At 45.5% G+C, this 17,597-nt stretch overlaps 1 protein-coding gene across 2 annotated transcripts in view; it reads right to left on the bottom strand.

Annotated features, from left to right (window-relative positions):
• The window catches only part of TMCO4 (transmembrane and coiled-coil domains 4), a 114,742-nt gene that overhangs the window by 80,472 nt on the left and 16,673 nt on the right, over positions 1-17,597 (bottom strand). For both annotated transcript variants that reach the window (XR_006355780.1, XM_043998194.1), the window contains exons 3-6: positions 17,129-17,303; positions 16,308-16,335; positions 5,867-5,999; positions 92-189 (exon numbers count right to left, since the gene is read on the bottom strand). Coding sequence is in view for 1 of the 2 variants with exons in the window: in XM_043998194.1 (XP_043854129.1) it covers positions 92-189; positions 5,867-5,999; positions 16,308-16,335; positions 17,129-17,303 (434 nt within the window). In the remaining variant the exon portion in view is untranslated. The remainder of the gene's footprint in view (positions 1-91; positions 190-5,866; positions 6,000-16,307; positions 16,336-17,128; positions 17,304-17,597) is intronic.

Genomic DNA, 17,597 nt, shown 5'->3' with positions numbered 1-17,597 from the left:
CATTTCAGACTTGGGCAGTCTTCTTGACAGTGCTTCTGATTAGATTAGGGAGTTTCTGGACCCTGCCCCAAAGCCATGAGTAGTCCCTTACCTATTGCTGTCCCACCCCCAACGGTGGCCAGGCCAATTAGGAGGTAACGCTTCCATTTCTTCCGATTTTCTCTCTTTTTTCTTGAAGCTTCAGCAGCTCTAGGGGGAGAAGGAAGAAGAGGAAGAGGAGGAAGAAAGATCTTGGCTCCCAGATTCACCCACAGTGTGGGGCCAATCACAGGGGTTCCATCATGCAGGGCTCACGGACAGAAACACCATGGTTCAGCACTGATTTTAAAGGGCTGAGAAGCCGAACAGGACACAACGTTCAGGACGTGCTTATACTTACCCCATCGGTCCATCCTAACTGGACTGCAGTTTGAATAATGAAAAAAAAGCACAAAAGGAATTTTAAAATGGGTGCACTGGGAACACCCGTGAAACACACCCTGCCACCTTCTCTGAGCTCTCTCACTCACCCTCCTCCCCCTGCCGCACTAACCCACAGGCTCACAGACCAAGGTCGTTCAGAAAAGTTCACAAGAGGAGAAAAGGGGAGCTCCGAATGTCTGCCTTGGGGCTGGACTGTGTCAGACTGAAAAGGCAAATTCTACAAAAATGGGCAAGGAGAGTCTGGAAAAACCCTAGAAGGAGGTGAGATACATGTACATACACATGTACGTATAGACACACATGCATACATCTATAATATACATGTGTATATATACTTTTGTTTTAGCTTGATAGGGTTGGAAAGACCATCCACCTAGATTTTCCAAACACAATGCTCTGTCCTTAGGTGCCATGTAAGAATCCTAGAATGTCAGAGCTGGAAGGGCCCTTAGAACACAGAATGTCAGAGCTGGGAGAGGCCTTAGAATAAAGGATGTCAGAACTGGGAGGGGTCTTAGAACACAGGATGTCAGAGCTGGGAGGACCCTTAGAATAAAGGATGTCAGAGCTGGGAGGGGCCTTAGAACACAGGATGTCAGAGCTGGGAGGGCCCTTAGAACACAGGATGTCAGAGCTGGGAGGGGCCTTAGAACAAAGGATGTTAGAGCTGGGAAGGGCCTTAGAACACAGAATGTCAGAGCTGGGAGGGGCCTTAGAACAGAGGATGTCAGATCTGGAAGGGCCCTTAGAACAGAGGATGTCAGAGCTGGGAGAGGTCTTAGAGAATGTCAAAGCTGGGTAACCCTTTCTGAGCCTCAGTTTCTCCATCTATAAGGAACCAATGATAATACACACTATCTACTACACAGTGACTTGTCTGGGTCACCCAAGTCACATCAAGTAAAGCAGTTAGGTGGTAGGTTTGTGACAAGTTGAACACTCCTATTTTTGCATGGAATTAATTTCAAAAGTCCCATAGCAAGGAAAAATGTATCTCGAATACTGGGTCACTAGATGGCATAGTGGATAGTGCTGAAAATGGAATTAGAAGTCTGGGGTTCTAATCCTGCCTCAGACAGTTCCTAGTTGTGTGACACCCCCTCCCTCAGCTAAGTCATTTAACCTCACTTTGCCCATCTGTGAAATAGGGATAATAAGAGCACTGACCTCCTTGGGCTGTTTCAAGGGTCCAATGTGCTACCATACACAACAAGGTGCTCTGCAAACCTCCCTGTGTCTAGGAAGATGCTAACTACAATGGTTAGTGTTTTAACATGATGAGTGTGTCACATTTCACAACTTACACGGCACTTCCTTCAGGAACACCCCTGGAAGCAGACAGTACAAGTACTATCACCCCCACTTTACAGCTGGGGAACAGGCTAAAAAAAAAGCTACGAGGCTAATAAACAGCAGGCCCTCCATGGCCCTGTTTGCCGCCTAATCATGAAACTGAAAGCTCTCTCCCTCCGTTCCCCTTTGCCACGGGCCGTGTGGTGTGTAGAGCCCAAAGCACGTGGCTCTAAGCCCAGATGCAGCGGGGACCCCCAAACCTTCTGCCTAGGCTCCCCAGAGCAGGCAGGAAACTTAGCAAAGGAAAAGACTGGAGGCCTGAGGGAAGAGGTCAGGGCGCCCTGCCCCGTGGGCTGGTCTTCCAGGGTGATTGTGTATGTCGGGCTGATTAGATACATGGGAAGTCTGGCTCCTGATACCGCTGCCCCTCTGATCAAGTCAGTGACCTGCATTCCCAGTCCTCACGGCCCAGGGAAGCAGGGCCAATGTTCATTCTCTACAGGGAGACACAGGGGAGCCTGTCACTCAATCGGTGGTGGTGGTGGTGATAATATCAGACACCTTAAAATTTACAAAGGTCTTTCCGAGGGAATATAATAAGAGCACAACTCTGGAGCTGGAAGGGGCCTCGGTAGTCATCTAGTCCAGCCCCTTTGTCTTACAGATGGGGAAGCTGAGGCTTGCTGTGAGGAAGTGACCTGCCCAAGGTCACTCAGTCAATCTGTCAACAAGTATTTCCCAGGCTCGCCCCAGCCATGTTCCAGGCATTGTTCTAGGCACTTAGGATACAGAAGACAGAGAAGGAAACCTCTTTTTGCAAGGAGCTTCCGTCTTAATGGGGAAGACAAGTCCACATTCAGCATAAACAGAAAGAGGATAAATAGGAAGTAGTTAAAGACAAGGTAGTTGGAGAGGGAGGGCCCCAGGAAAGGCTCCTCAGCTTCCTCTTAAAGGAAGAGAGGGCCTGGATGAGGTGGGGGGTGAGGAGGGGTGAGGAGGAGCAGGGAGTTCCCACATCTCACTCATCTCCTGTGATCTTCACGAGGAGCCTTTTTTCTGCTTTGTATTCCTAGTATGTGGAACATTCTCAGTGCTTAATAAATCCTTGTGGATTGACTGAGACTGATCACTGAACCCTATAAGAAAATACTGACTCCCAGATCCCCACTGAGGCTCAGAGATATGAGATTCTGCAATTCTGTCACTTGCCCCAGGTGACACAGTCCCTCATTAGCAGACTTGGAAGTCAGGTGATTCAAATTCGAATCCCACACATTTACTAACCACGTGACCCCAGGCCAAGACAGTTAAATTCCCTGAGCCTCAGTTTCCTTATCTGCAAAATGGGCATAATATTTGTACTACCTGTCTCAGGGGTTTGATGGGAGAGAAGTATTTTGCAAACCTTAAGATGCTATACAAACTGGAATCATTAGTATTAACTTAATTAATATTATTATCATGAAAAGGCAGCCTGGTATAAGGGAAATTGTCAGAATCTCCACTAGACTGTGAATTCCTTTAGAGCAGGGACTGGTTTTTGTTTGTTTGTTTGAATTACCTTTCTTTATATCCTTTGTAGCTGGTGCATTGTGTTTTCAGTTTAGTCATTTCAGTCCTGTCTGACTCTTCATGACCCCATTTGGGGTTTTCTTAGCAGAGACACTGGAGTGGTTTACCATTTCCTTCTCCAGCCTATTTTACAGATAGGAAATTGGAGCAAACAGGGTGAAATGACTTGCCCAGGGTCACATAGCTAGAAAGTGTCTGAGGCTGGATTTGAACACAGGAAGATGAGTCTTCCTGACTTCAGGCCCAGGACTCTATGCACTATGGTGCCATCTAGCTGCCCAAATAATAATAGCAGCTAGCATTTATATATAGTATGGACTATGTGCCAGGAACTGTGCTAAGTGCTTTACAGATATTATCTCATTTAAAACTCACCACAGGAGGCAGCTATATGGTGTAGTGGATAAAGCACTGGTCCTGGATTCAGGAGAACCTGAGTTCAAACCCAGCCTCAGACACTTGACACTTACTAGCTGTGTGACCCTGGGCAAGTCACTTAACCCTCATTGCCCCGTAAAAAAAAAAAAAAAAAAGAAAAGAAAAAAGAAAAAAACAAAACAAAACAAAAAACCTCACCACAGCCCTGGGAGGTGAGTTCTATTATCCTCATTTTGTAGATGTGGACACTGAGGCAAACAGAGTTGTTGGTCCTTTGTTCGTGCAGTAGGTGCTTAATAAATGCTTAGTTGACTGACTTGGAGTCAGCATACAGAATCACAAAATCAGAGAGTCTCAAAGTGAGAAGGGACCGCTGATGTCATCTAGTCCAAACTGACCCTGAAGGGATGCCTCTACAGTGTACATGACTGGGGGTTATCCAGTGTGGAGACTGCCAAGCCCTCTAGGTGGCCCATCCCTCTTTTAGTCAGCTCTCATTGGGAATTTCTCTTTACAAGGAGCCTATGAGGCTTCTTAGCAACTTCTATTCTTTGGGACCAATAAAAGTGCTTGTTGACTTGACATAGCCTCCATCTTTGAAGCCATCTTCACTTTTAGCCTGCTTTACTTTAATAGCCTTCTTACAGAACTCCCACTGTGGGGGCACTGGAGTCAGGAAGACTGACCCATCTTTCTGAGTTCAAATCTGGCCTCAGACATTTACTAGCTATGTGACCCTTGGCAAGTCACTTCATCCTGTTTGCCTCAGTTTCCTCATCTGCCAAATGAGCTGGAGAAGGAAAAATGGCCAACCTCTCCAGCAAAGAGCCAAATGGAGTCCGGGAGAGTTGGGCACGAATGAAAAATAGCAAAGGGCTCTCAGCTTCCAATTTCTCCCCTTTCTGATCCACCCTTCCTGGTCTGTACCTCTAAGAATCCCTGGCTTCCTTCAAGGTTCAGCTCATGTGCCGCCTCCTAGCCACAGCTAGGAAGTATAAGGCTGGATTTGAACTTGGGTCTTCTAGACCCAAGTCTAACAGGCTCTATCCACTGCACCAGATTCTAGCTGTTTCCTAATACTGGAATATATTTCTTCTCTCCACATACCAACTTGTGAAAGTGATTTCTCGAACCCAAGTGTAAAATCTTACATCTGATTCCTATTAGATTATATTTTATTATATTCAGCCCAGTGCCCTATCTGCTAGGATTTTTTTTTGGGGGGGGGGAGGTAGGGCAATGAGGGTTAAGTGACTTGCCCACAGTTACACAGCTAGCGTCTGAGGCGGAATTTGAACTCAGGTCCTCCTGAATCCAGGACCAGTGCTTTATCCGCCACACCACCTAGCTGCCCCCTCTATCTGCTGAGACTTTACGGGCTCCTGACCCTGTCATCCAGTGCCTTTGCCATCTTTCCCAGCTTTGTTGTCCACAAGCCTGAGAAGCAGTCCATCTATGCCTTTATCTAGTCATTGACAAAGATATCACACAGCACAGGGCCACACAGAGACCTGGGTTCAAATCCCAGCTCTGACATTTTTGAATTGTTGGCTGGTTGTTGTCCTTTGTTCTCGAAGAGGACCAAAATGGTATCACTATAATGGAGTCAAGGCACAGAGTGTCTGACTGAGGCTGATCAGACCCATACGAGCTCAGAAGGCTCTACTGCAGGCCGGGCACAGATAGTCCATGTAAAGATTTGGAGGGGAGATGCTGCTAAATTTGCACATCTTGTGTTCCTTTATTATTAATATTAATAATATTAATAAATTGTTGTGTACTTTGTCTGACAAGGCAAGGACGGGTGTGATTTTTCTAAAATTGATTTCCAGCTAACATAATGAAACCCCCCCAAAAAAGAGTTTTGACGATTAAAAGGGTTAGCTGCAGGGGCAGCTAGGTGGCACAGTGGATAGCGCACCGGCCCTGGAGTCAGGAGGACCTGAGTTCAAATTTGGCCTCAGACATTTAACACTCACTAGCTATGTGACCCTGGGCAAGTCACTTAACCCCAATTGCCTCACCAAAAAAAAACCAAAAGGGTTAGCTGCCGTTAACTAGAAGATCCCCTCACTTGATCCTCACCACACTCCTGGGAGGAAGGTATTAAAGGGGCTATTGTGCCCATTTCACAGAGGAGAACACTGGGGCTCCTTCCCTGAGGGCAGATGTTCCTGAAAAGTCACAAAAGCCACCTTACTCAGACTCTTCTTGCTGCCTTCCATTCAGGCTCTCCAAGAATGTCTCTTCTAGGTTCTCCAGCTCCTCTGGAGGTATTTTCAACAGCCAGGTGATGTGGCACACAAGCACCCTGGCCCGAGCATCATAGGCACCTTCAGATGGAACAAAACCATAGGGGGGGGGGATTATCATCAAGAACGAAAACAGTAACTTCTTAGTCCTGTGGTCTTTCTACGGTGTCATGAACTACCAGACCGGGAATATTAATAAGGACCCGCATTTCCATAGTGACATTGAAGATTTGAAAGGCACTTCCTTCATGGAAGGAAGCCCTCTATACTGAACCATGGATCTACCCAGGGAGCAAGAAAGGGATAGGGTGCTAGATCAGGAGTCAAAAAGACTCAAATTCAAATCCTGCCTTAGATACTGTGATCTTGGGCAAGTCATTTAACTGTCAATTGCCTCAGTTTCCTTATCTGTAGAATGGGGATCCTTTCTCCCAAGGTTGTTGTTAGGATCAAATGAGTGATCAATTGTTAAATGAATGTGTAAAACACTTTGCAAACCTTCAAGTGTTATATGCATGGTATCTATTATAATACTGTTTTTAATATCCATTTATATTTGTCTCCCCCATTAGAAAGTAAGTTCCTATAAGGTAGGAACTTTTAGCTTTTTCTTTGTATTCCCAGAGATTAACACTGTGCTGGATATCTTGTCAATGTTAAGGTATGCATTTGATTAACTGGTTCATAAATATTATCAGGGGCAGCTAGGTGGCGCCATATTGCATGGAGGATTCGGCCTGTATGGAGGATCTGAATTCAAATCCAGCCTCAGACACTAGCTGTGTGACCCTGAGCAAGTCACTTAATCCTGCTTTCCTCAGTTTCCTTATTCAGTAAAATGAGCTGGAGGAGGAAATGGCAAGCTACTCCAGTATCTTTGCTAAGAAAACTCCAAATGGTCACGGAGAGTTGGACACAACTGAAATGACTTGACAACAGCAAATATTATCATCACCATTTCACAGATGAGAAAACAGGGTCACGGAAGGCTCACAGAATTACAGACCTCGAGCTGGAAGAGACTCCAGAGGCCCATGAGTCCAATCTCTATACTTTACAGAAAAGGAAACTGAGGTCCAAGAAGGTTAGATGATTTTCCCAGGGTTGATACGAATCTAGTTCCTCTGATGGCAGAGTCAGGTGCTTTTCCCATTGAACAGTCCAAGGTCACAAAACTAGTATGTGGCATAGCCAGAATTCAACCCACATTGCCTGACTGTGAGTGCAGTCCTCTTGGCATTACAGAAGAAGTCAGTCCCCTTATCCACTCATGCTGTCTGGCTGGTGGTTAGCAGGGGCTAAGCCCCAGGTAGGGGGATGGTGAGCTCCTTGAGAACAGGGACTGGTTTTTGCCCTTCTTTGTATCACCATCAGTAGACACAGAGCCCGGAATATAGTAGGTGCTTAACAAGTGCTGGTGGGGCTGCTAGGTGGCACAGTGGATAAAGCACCAGTCCAGGATTCAGGAGGACCTGAGTGCAAATCTGGCCTCAGACACTTGACACTAGCTGTGTGACCCTGGGTAAGTCACTTAACCCTCATTCCCCCCCCCCAAAAAAAGTGCTGGTTGACTGATGTTGTCCCAGAGATGGGAATCTGTGCCACTTGGTGATGGCATGAGAGCCCAGCCCTGTGGGAGGATAGGATAGAGTAAATGGTGACCCAGACTGGGAAGACATTGGCCAGGACATGTCTGAATGTCAGGCCATGGGAAAGGAGGCACTGGGGGTAGCTGGGAGGGTCCTAAGCAACCTTAACTCCAAGAAAACAGGGACCTTAAGGACCTTAGTGGAGGGCCTATGATCCACATGTAGTCTCTTTGGAAGTTACTTTACTAGATCGTATTTCTTGTTCAAAGAATCCACATTTTGGGCAGCTAGATGGCGCAGTGGATAGAGCACCGGCCCTGGAGTCAGGAGTACCTGAGTTCAAATCCGACCTCAGACACTTAACACTTACTAGCTGTGTGACCCTGGGCAAGTCACTTAACCCCAATTGCCTCACTAAAAAAAAAAAAAAGAATCCACATTTTTCTAGCGCCTAGAGATATACACAATGCTTTTCTCACCCAGTTAGGCTGTATAAAGATTCTTATCCCTGTGTATGGAGGGAGACTGTGAGCCATAGCATTCAGGGACAGCAAGAGGAGAGATGAAGTTCATCCATCCTCAGGCTGAAGAGAGTAACGACTCCTCTCTGAGGGCCCTGGCTGGCTGAGTCAGAAAAGAGAGCCAGGAGGAAAGAATGAATAAAGAAAAGAGGGCAGAAAAGGAAGAAGAGTCTGAATGAGGAAGCTGGGAGACTGGGAGACTCGGGCCCACTCCCTGCCTGGCTCTGTTCCCTCCCTCACCCAGGCACACCCCTCTTGGGCCTCCCCAGACCTGTATTAACCAGCACACAACAACTAGATCAAACGGCTACGTGCTGAGGGTCAGACATCTCATGCCTGTTGGTTACTAGGTCAGCCTCGACGGCTCCTTTGGAGTAAATAGCTGGTATCAGCTAATCAGCGCTCATGGGACAAAAATAACCTTCGGCAGCTGTCATTAGTCGATGAGAATTATAAATACCCATTAATATAGGTGTCATTAATCAAGGTTGTGGTGACTAAGCTGGCTGGAATATCGGTCAAGATGCACACCACTGAGTAAGATTTTCCAAGGGCCTCTGAGGTACAAGGCACTGGGAAGTCAGTCCCGAAGGTATTAATGCTCCAACATCTGGAGGGGTGGGCTGCCTTGGGAAGCACTGGTTATAATAACAATAATATTTAACATTTATATAGCATATTAATGTCATCTCATTAGGTCCTCACAACAAACCTGGGAGGTAGATGCTATGAGTATCCGCAGTTTACTTTCAAAGAAACTGAGACAGACAGAGGTTGTGGTTTATTCAGAGTCACACAACTAGTATCTGAGACCAGATTGGAGCCTGGGTCTTCCTGAATCCCCAGTCCAGCAGATGCACCATCTAGCTGCCCAACAAGGTGCTTCTCATACTGCCAGTCCTAAGAGGGAGGGGAGAGGGGCAGCTGGGTGGCGCAGTGGATAGAGCACCGGCCCTGGATTCAGGAGGACCTGAGTTCAAATCCGGTCTCAGACACTTGACACTTACTAGCTGTGTGACCCTGGGTAAGTCACTTGACCCCAACTGCCCCGCAAAAAAGAAAAAAAAAAGAGGGAGAGGAGAGCTGAGAGCATTTAGGATTTACCGAAAGCACAAAAAAATAGACAGTGGACATTTTTTTAAAAAGTTATTATTTTTTTTTGGTGAGGCAATTGGGGTTAAGTGACTTGCCCAGGGTCACGCAGCTAGTAAGTGTTAAGTGTCTGAGGCTGGATTTGAACTCAGGTCCTCCTGATTCCAAGGCCAGTGCTTTATCCACTGTGCCACCTAGCTGCCCCAGACAATGGACATTTTAAGGGATCAGGGGAGTTTCATGTCGCAAAGGGCTTTAAGGCTTGCAAACTGGCAGCTAGAAATAACCCAAGAAAACTGTGGATGACTACTGCCTTACTCTGACCAATCAATCAATCACCATTTATTAAGTGCCTACTATTTGCCAGCCACTGTATACTGCTACAGTGTTGGGTTCAGTTCCAGGGACCAGCCTCAGTTTAGGAAGGCTGTGGAGAGGATGTAGATTGTTCCTAACAGACATCTCTGTGCTAGGCTAAACATTCCTGGTTTCTTCAGTTGGTCACAGAATTAGAGACTTGGATTCGGGAAAGGGAGATCAGAGGCTATCTAGTGCAAACCTTTCTCTTTTGTTTTCTTTTTTTTTTTTTTTTTTTTTTTTTAGTGAGGCAATTGGGGTTAAGTGACTTGGCCAGGGTCACACAGCTAGTAAGTGTGTTAAGTGTCTGAAGCTGGATTTGAACTCAGGTCCTTCTGAATCCAGGGCCGGTGTTCTATCCACTGTGCCACCTAGCTGCCCCACAAACCTTTCTTTTGAAGATGAGAAAGCTGAGGCTCAGAGTGATCCAGTGACTGGCCCAAGGTCATATTGTTTGTTGGTCTCCAGTTCAAGCCACATAAAGATCTGGATTTGTAGGGCTTGGGCTCCAACCCCACTTGTTACCTGCGTGACTTTAGATAAGTTATGTGACCTCCATTTCCTCAGTTGTAACATGAGAATGTTGGACCAGATGGGCCCTGAGCAACCTTTCGGCTCTGGATCAATGATCCTATGATCCCTGGAAGAACTGAGGAGGTTTGGCATAGAAAAAGGAATCCTCACGTGGGGACCCGTTCGTGGTTGTCTTTGTATTCCCTTCACTCAGCTTAGCACGAGGCCCAGAGCAGGTGCTTAATAAATGCCTACCGATTGACAGGTTGGCTGGTCTTTAAGTAAGGCCGTCCTCCCATGTGGAAGAGGAAATCTGTCTGTTGGAATGGTGTGATGGGGTTCTGGTTGGGGAGGGGCTGGACTAGTTGACCTCTATCATCTCCCAACTCTGAAGCGCCAATTCTAACGATCTTAGGAACAACTGAGATTAATTTGTCAACCTGGAGTCCGGGAACTTGGTTTTAGAAATATTTTGAGAACTCTATTTCAGCTGAAATTGGTTTCCATTCTAATCGTATGGGTTTTATTTTATGCATTTCATATTATTCCAAGAAGGGAGTCACAGAACTGCCAAAGAGGTCTGGGACACAAAAAGGGTGAAGGGTCACTGCGGGACAGCTTCTAGGAGTTCCAGACAAGCCAGAGTCCACTTGGAAATCCAGGTGAAACGAGCCTGTGCTTAGCGAGGCATTATGCTGGGGTGGGAAGAGTATGAGCCCAGATGGGTCATCGCAGCTTTGTGGACTTCAGCTCCTTTATCTGTTAAATGGGGATAATAATGGTAGTGCCGCCTAACTTCATAAACAGGCAACAGAAACAGGAGCAGCTGTTAAATAAGAGTTGGGTTACCGAGGGTATCTGAACAGAGCAAACTTCCAGATGTGGGATGACACATGTGCCCCCAGTCTTACTGTCAGAAGTCTGGCCTCCCTTGTGGCAGCTAAGCATGCCATGGGGGCCTCTTTTTTGTTCACTACGTTTTCTTTGTCATGTATTAAGTAATTTATTTTTCAATCAAAATCTGCTTTCTCTTCCTACTTCCTTCACTGCTCCAGCCCCATTGAGAAAGCTCAGTTATAGTCGAGCAAAACAAAAATGAATACTGAAAACTATCCTTACATATAATTGGAAAAAATAAAATAAAATACTATTATGGGGGGAACCAATCTGAAGCACTTTCCTCTGGAAAAAAAATTGTTGTCTAAATTATTCTGCTCACTTCCCTCCATGACAGTTCATACAGGTCTTCCTAGGTTTCTCTCCTTTATCTTTCCTTTTTTTTTTCTTTTTGCAGGGCAACAAGGGTTAAGTGACTTGCCCAGGGTCACACAGCTAGTACGTGTCAAATGTCTGAGGCTGGATTTGAACTCAGGTCTTCCTGAATCCAGGGCCGGTGCTTTATCCACTGCGCCACCTAGCCGCCCCCTCCTTTATCTCTCCTTAGAACACATTCCATTAACATTCATATATCATAACTTGTTCAGCTATTCCCTAATTGATGGCAGCCCTCTCAGTTTCCAATTCTTTGCCACCACAAAAAGAGCTGTTATAAATATTTTTATACAGTTGGGTCCTTTTTCTCTTTCTTTTCTATCTCTTTGGACCTAGTTGTATATTCTGGGTCAAAGGGAGTACAGAACTTAATAGTTTTGGGGTACAAAATTCTTTCCAGAATGGCTGGACCAGGGGCAGCTAGGTGGCGCAGTGGATAAAGCACTGGCCCTGGATTCAGGAGGACCTGAGTTCAAATCCCGCTTCAGACACTTGATACTTACTAGCTGTGTGACCCTGGGCAAGTCACTTAACCCTCAATGCCCCCCACAAAAAATAAATAAATGAAAATTAAAAATAATAAACAAAATGGCTAGACCACTTCCCAGTTTTGCCTACAGTGCATCACAGTGCTTGTTTTTCCATGACCTCTTTTTGTTGTCTCCCCCCCCTTTTTTTTTGCCAACTTTGCCAGTTGGAGGAGTGTGAGGTAGAATTTCAGAGTTGTTCTAATTTGATTTTCCCTAATTATTGGCGATTTGGAGCATCTCTTTGTACGGCTATTGATAGCTTGGATTTCTTCCTTGGAAAAATCTACTTTGACCATTTATCAAATGGGCAATGGCCTCGTGTCCTATAAGAGATGTCACGCTCATCACAAGCTCATGACTGACCTTCTTTTCTCCATACTCCTCCAGGTCCCAAGGAGGATCCACTCCCTCGCAGGAACCTAGTTTAATGTTTAATTGACCTTCAGTAGGGTTTAAAAGAGCAAAGATGTCCCATAACCCATGGGACTCACAGTAAGTCCAAGGCTGGCAGGGCAGAGCAGGAATAGATTCAAGCACCTTGGACCTTGAACTTTCAAAGTTATTTAAAGAACGAAAGTAAATCCATGAAAGATTGAATCCTTCAGAATCACAGAGATGTAAGGAACCTTTAGAGATAGTCTGGTCCTTGTTCTGAGGAGAATTTTCCAAAGAACTAGAAAGAAAGTATGCTTATCACCTGAGTTAAAGAGTTTAGAGGGCCCTTAGAATACAAAATGTTAGAGCTTGGAAGGCCCTTAGAACATAGAATGTCAGAGCTGGGAGGGACATGGAATGTTAGAGCTAGAGAGGATAATATGGTGCAGTGGTAAGACACTAGCAGCTTGTGGGTTCCAAACTGCTTACTAACTAGGTGACCTTGGGCAGTCGATTAATATCTATGGTCCTCAGTTTCCTCACCTATAAAAACAGAACTTACAAAGAAGGGACTTTTAATCCTTGGGGCCACGTATGGAGATGACATCTGAGGCACCTCTGATTTAACAAGCATTTATTAAGTGCCTGCAGTATACACAACCCCTTCCTAGATAGTAGGTACACAAAGACCAGAGGTCCTTCTTCAAGGATCTTATCTGCTCTTTCCAGTTTTTGTCCCCATAACCTTGGAGCACAGAATGCTAGAGAAAGAAAGGACATCGGGGCGGGGGAGGCTCTCTGATCCAAACCCCTCATTTCATAGTTGGGAGCAGACTCTGAGAGGGAAAGGCTTGTGTCTAAGTCACACATGGTATTCATGAGTTTTTCCCTGATTTTCAGGCCTGTGTTCTTTCTACTATCCTACACTGTCCCTTGCAGATCACAGAATTACATAATCAAGGAACTGTGTAGGACCCAGAAGCCAAAAGCTGAGTTCAAACAATACCTGAATAATGATCCCTTCTAATAATAGATAAAAGTAATAAGGGCGCAGCTAGGTAGTCCAGTGGATAAAGCACCGGCCCTGGATTCAGGAGGACCTGAGTTCAAATCCGACCTCGGACACTTGACACTAGCTGTGTGACCTTGGGCAAGTCACTTAACCCTCACTGCCCTGCAAAAAACAAACAAAAGTAACAATATTTTATACTATGCAAAATACTTTGTATATATTTAATCCTCACAACAACCCTATGAGATAGGTGCAGTTATTATCTCTATTTTACAGATGAGGAAACTGAGAGAAACAGGGTTAAGTGATTTGTCGAGGGTCACACAGTTAGTAAGTGTCTTAGGCAGGATTTGAACTTAAGCCCAGCAACCCTCTAGCTGCCCAGGGAGCAATTGTTGCTCTGGCATAGGCCTTCCTCCTGAATGTCTTTTATTCTTTTAAAAAACAGATTCTTATCAATAGCTTTTGTTTTTACATCACACACATTTCCAAATGTATTCTCCTAAACTTCACTTCTTTTTCAAAGCAGAAGCATTTTAATAAATAAGAAAAATAAGAATAGACTCCTTCCCCCCACAACATGCATGAATATATTTACCACTGCATGCATAGAAAAATACGCACATATATACATACACATGCATATGCAGGGAGAAATATGCATGAATACACACATCAATGCATGTATAGAAAAATACACATGCATATATGTGTGTACAGACATGCATAGGTATGAACATGCAGAGGAATATGCACAAACACATATACCATCAGTGCACATATAGAGGGAATGTGTGGAGGGGCAAACACCTAGAGAAGTGGGCAGTTTCCTGCCTCGGTTTCCCCAATTGTAAAATGGGAATAGTAATAGCACCTCTCTCCTTGGTCTATAGTGAGGATCAAATGAGATGATATCTGTAAAATGCCTGGCACATAGTAGGTGCTTGATAAAGGCTTTTTCCTTCTCTCCTCTCTCCCTTTACTACTGGGCTACCTATCTCTTACTTAGGGGAAGGAATGGGCTCTGCAATACTTTTAGTTAAAATTCCACAGGCTTTTGTTAAACATATCTTTTAGACAAGCAGATTCCCACAGGCTTAGAAGCAGCATCAGCTCTAAGGGAAAGAAATCTCAACTCCATTCTCTCCCCTCCCCTTTATACAAGTTGCCTGTGGCTTCCCTTCCACAGGGACTTGTCTGGGTGGCATTTCATCTCTAGCAGAAAGTTCTGGAATCTAGGCTGTTTGGGACCCAGAGCTGGGTTCTCCTAGCTAGTTAACATCATCCAGACTTCTCCTCTGTGACAGCCAGGAGCGAAAACAGAGTCTAAGGAAGCCATGTGAGCTCCCCAAACACAGAAGGAATTGTTTACCAGCGACGTTTCTGTGGTTCTGAGCTAATGCTAGATCCCTGCTCTTACAATTTCAGCAAAGCTCCCTGGTCACGGAGCTCATCCTCTCAACAAAGCAGGAAAGCTCTCCTGGGCAGTTCAACCCTGCCCTTCTTCCTGGTTATATGGCTAACAGTGCCCCAGTGTTTCATGGCACAGGTTCTACAGGGAGTAGTTTTCAACAAGGGGGAGGGGGGATGTGGTAGGCTCCCAGGGTCAAAAAAAAATGAGGAAGGGCTGCCAGAACTTAAAAAGCACAGCTGTGAAAGCAGGACCCTGAGCCCCCCAGATGGGGATCAGGATGTGGCTCTAGGGGAGCCCAGGATTCCACTTAAGGCTTGCCACTACCTTCCTGGCCTTCAGCTTCCCCACCTGTAAAGTGAGGCAGGTGAACAAGGACTAAAGTCCCTTATAGCCCTGTCATCCTCTGTCCAAAAAATGCTTCCAGCTCTGACATTCTGTGTCCTAAGAGCCCTCCTAGCTCTGCCACTCTGGGTTCTAAGGGCCCTCCCAGCTTTGACATTCTGTCTTCTAACAGCCCTGCCAGCTCTGACATCCTGTGTTCTAAGGGCCTTCCCAGCTCTGACATCCTGTGTTCTGAGGGCCCTCCCATCTCTGACCTCCTGGGTTCTAGGACCCCAGCCAGCTCTGACATCCTGTGTTCTAAGGGCCCTCCCATCTCTGACATTCTGTGTTCTAAAGACTCTGATATTCTTTTCAAAATTCTCTACTAGTTTTGACATTCTGCGTTCTAAGGGCCCTTCCTAGCCTCGATACTTTACTTTCTAAAGTTCCTTCTAGTTCTGATATTCTAAGGTCCCTCTTACATTCCACATTTTAACAAGATCCCTTCCAACTGTGATAGCCTATGTTCCAAGGCCTCTTGCACGTCTGACGTTCTATATTCTAAGATGCCTTTCCTCTGTGATTATTTTATGATTCTTCCTTTCAATGATTTGAGTCAATGATTACCTCACAAAAATGCACTTCCTAACTTGCAGTTAGCAATTTCAGGCTACTCAGTCCCTAAACTCCTCATTATCGCAGGGGTATTATTGAAGGCCATCAGATTAACCTGGAACACTTCACAGATGTTATCAGAATTTGATACTACCTAGATATGAGAGAATGATTACTCACACTTGGAGATATCCATAGGACACTTGGTTATTCTTGTAGATGAAGCCTCTGGGCCTGAAGTTTATTTAATGTGTCCTCTCTTGTAAAGCCTGCATGAAGACCCTTGGGAGAACTCACAAGTACATGGGTGGGGAGGGCAGGAGGTGATGTAGGGGAAGCCATTGTAACAGAGACTGCTGTAGTTTAGTGGAGAGAAGACTCCCCTTGGGAATCAGAAGATCGGCAGTCCAAATCATGGCCTGGATGCTAACCTCAGGTTACCCATCAGCCCCTGGAGGGCAGAGATTTTTTTCAGGATTTTGTTTTTGTTTTATTTTGTATCACCAGTGGCTACCCCGGTACCTGGCACATAGGCTCACACATTTAGAACTAGAAGGGGCCTTAGCAACCATCCCATCCAATCCCTTAGTTTTGCAGTTGAGGAAACTTGGGGTTCCCTTCCACACAAGGAAGTCTGTGTCACCATTAGATTGGGAATTATGAATGAGCCCAAACCTCCCATTCTAAACCTGGAATATTATGAGTATTGGCCCTAGAATTAAGAGGGTACCCCTCCACCCCCCGCTTTTTAAAATAAGATTTAGGAAATCAAACTTACCATTCCTGAGTGAGAAGGTCAGAAGATCCTAGAAAACAAAAGGATACTAAGGATTTATATGAAATCAATGATTAAAATCCTATTATGATTCAAGCTGTGCTTGGAAGAGACTTGAGAACACAGACCATGAGCCCCTAAAGGGATTTAAGAGATCACCTGGCCCGACCCTTTCCTTTAACAGATGGGGAAACTGAGGCACAGATAAGTGAAGGGACTGTTCAAGTTCATGGCCATCTCTTTGGGCAAACATCACCGCTTACCCTCATATGCATTGCCCTAACATCTTTGGGTGCCTGTCCATTTCACAGATAAGGAGAAAGCTCAAAGAGTTTGGATAACTTGCTCAGGGTATTCAATATACAGCCAAAGATCCATGTTCCTCAAGTTTAGCCCAGTCATTTCCCTTCAGAAGGAGAAGTACAAGAAAAAAAATTAAGAGCATAGAATACCAGAGCTGGGAGGGCCTTGGAACAGAGAACGTCAGAGCTGGGAGGGCCCTTAGAACCCAGAATGTCAGAGCTGGGAGGGCCCTTAGAACACAGGATGTCAGAGCTGGGAGAGGCCTTAGAACACAGAATCAGAGCTAGGAGGGGCCTTAGAACAGAGAATGTCAGAGCTGGGAGGGCCCTTAGAACCCAGGATGTCAGAGCTGGGAGGGCCCTTAGAACCCAGGATGTCAGAGCTAAGAGGTATTAGAGGTACATTTTAGAGATGCTGAAGAGTCTGCAGCACTCCTAGTCCTTAAAATCCATTTCTAGTCTGGCTCTGGAAAAAGATTGCATTTTCCACTTCCTTCTCCCTTGCCCAGGGGGTCTGTGTACCTGAGTAATCACCAGTGGATCATTCTTCACAACTGGATCTTTCAATAAAATTTCAGCAAATGTCACCTCCTCTTCTCCTCCCAGGCCATCAGCAAAGGCTGCCATGGATGGAAGGACTGTTTCTGGTAACTCCAGCCATTTCACTAAGTCTTCCACAAATTCCATCCGGAAGGAGCTGAAAGACACAATTCTGTCAGGCACAAAGACTTCGGCTTTCCTCTCTTCCAATTCTATCTCCTGATTATGCAACACTGGGAACAACTGGGATGAATGAAATCCACAGATAATTTCAAAATCTCATTTTAGTAAAAACTTTAGGGGCAGCTAGGTGGCGCAGTGGATAGAGCGCCGGCCCTGGAGTCAGGCGTACCTGAGTTCAAATCTGGCCTCAATCACTTAACACTTACTAGCTGTGTGACCCTGGGCAAGTCACTTAACTCCAATTGCCTCACTTAAAAAAAACAAAACA

Source organism: Dromiciops gliroides, chromosome 3, assembly GCF_019393635.1.
Source record: "Dromiciops gliroides isolate mDroGli1 chromosome 3, mDroGli1.pri, whole genome shotgun sequence".
Taxonomy (NCBI): Eukaryota; Metazoa; Chordata; class Mammalia; order Microbiotheria; family Microbiotheriidae; genus Dromiciops; species Dromiciops gliroides.
The sequence above is the reverse complement of the archived record's forward strand: the minus strand, read 5'-3'. Positions and strand labels throughout refer to the sequence as shown.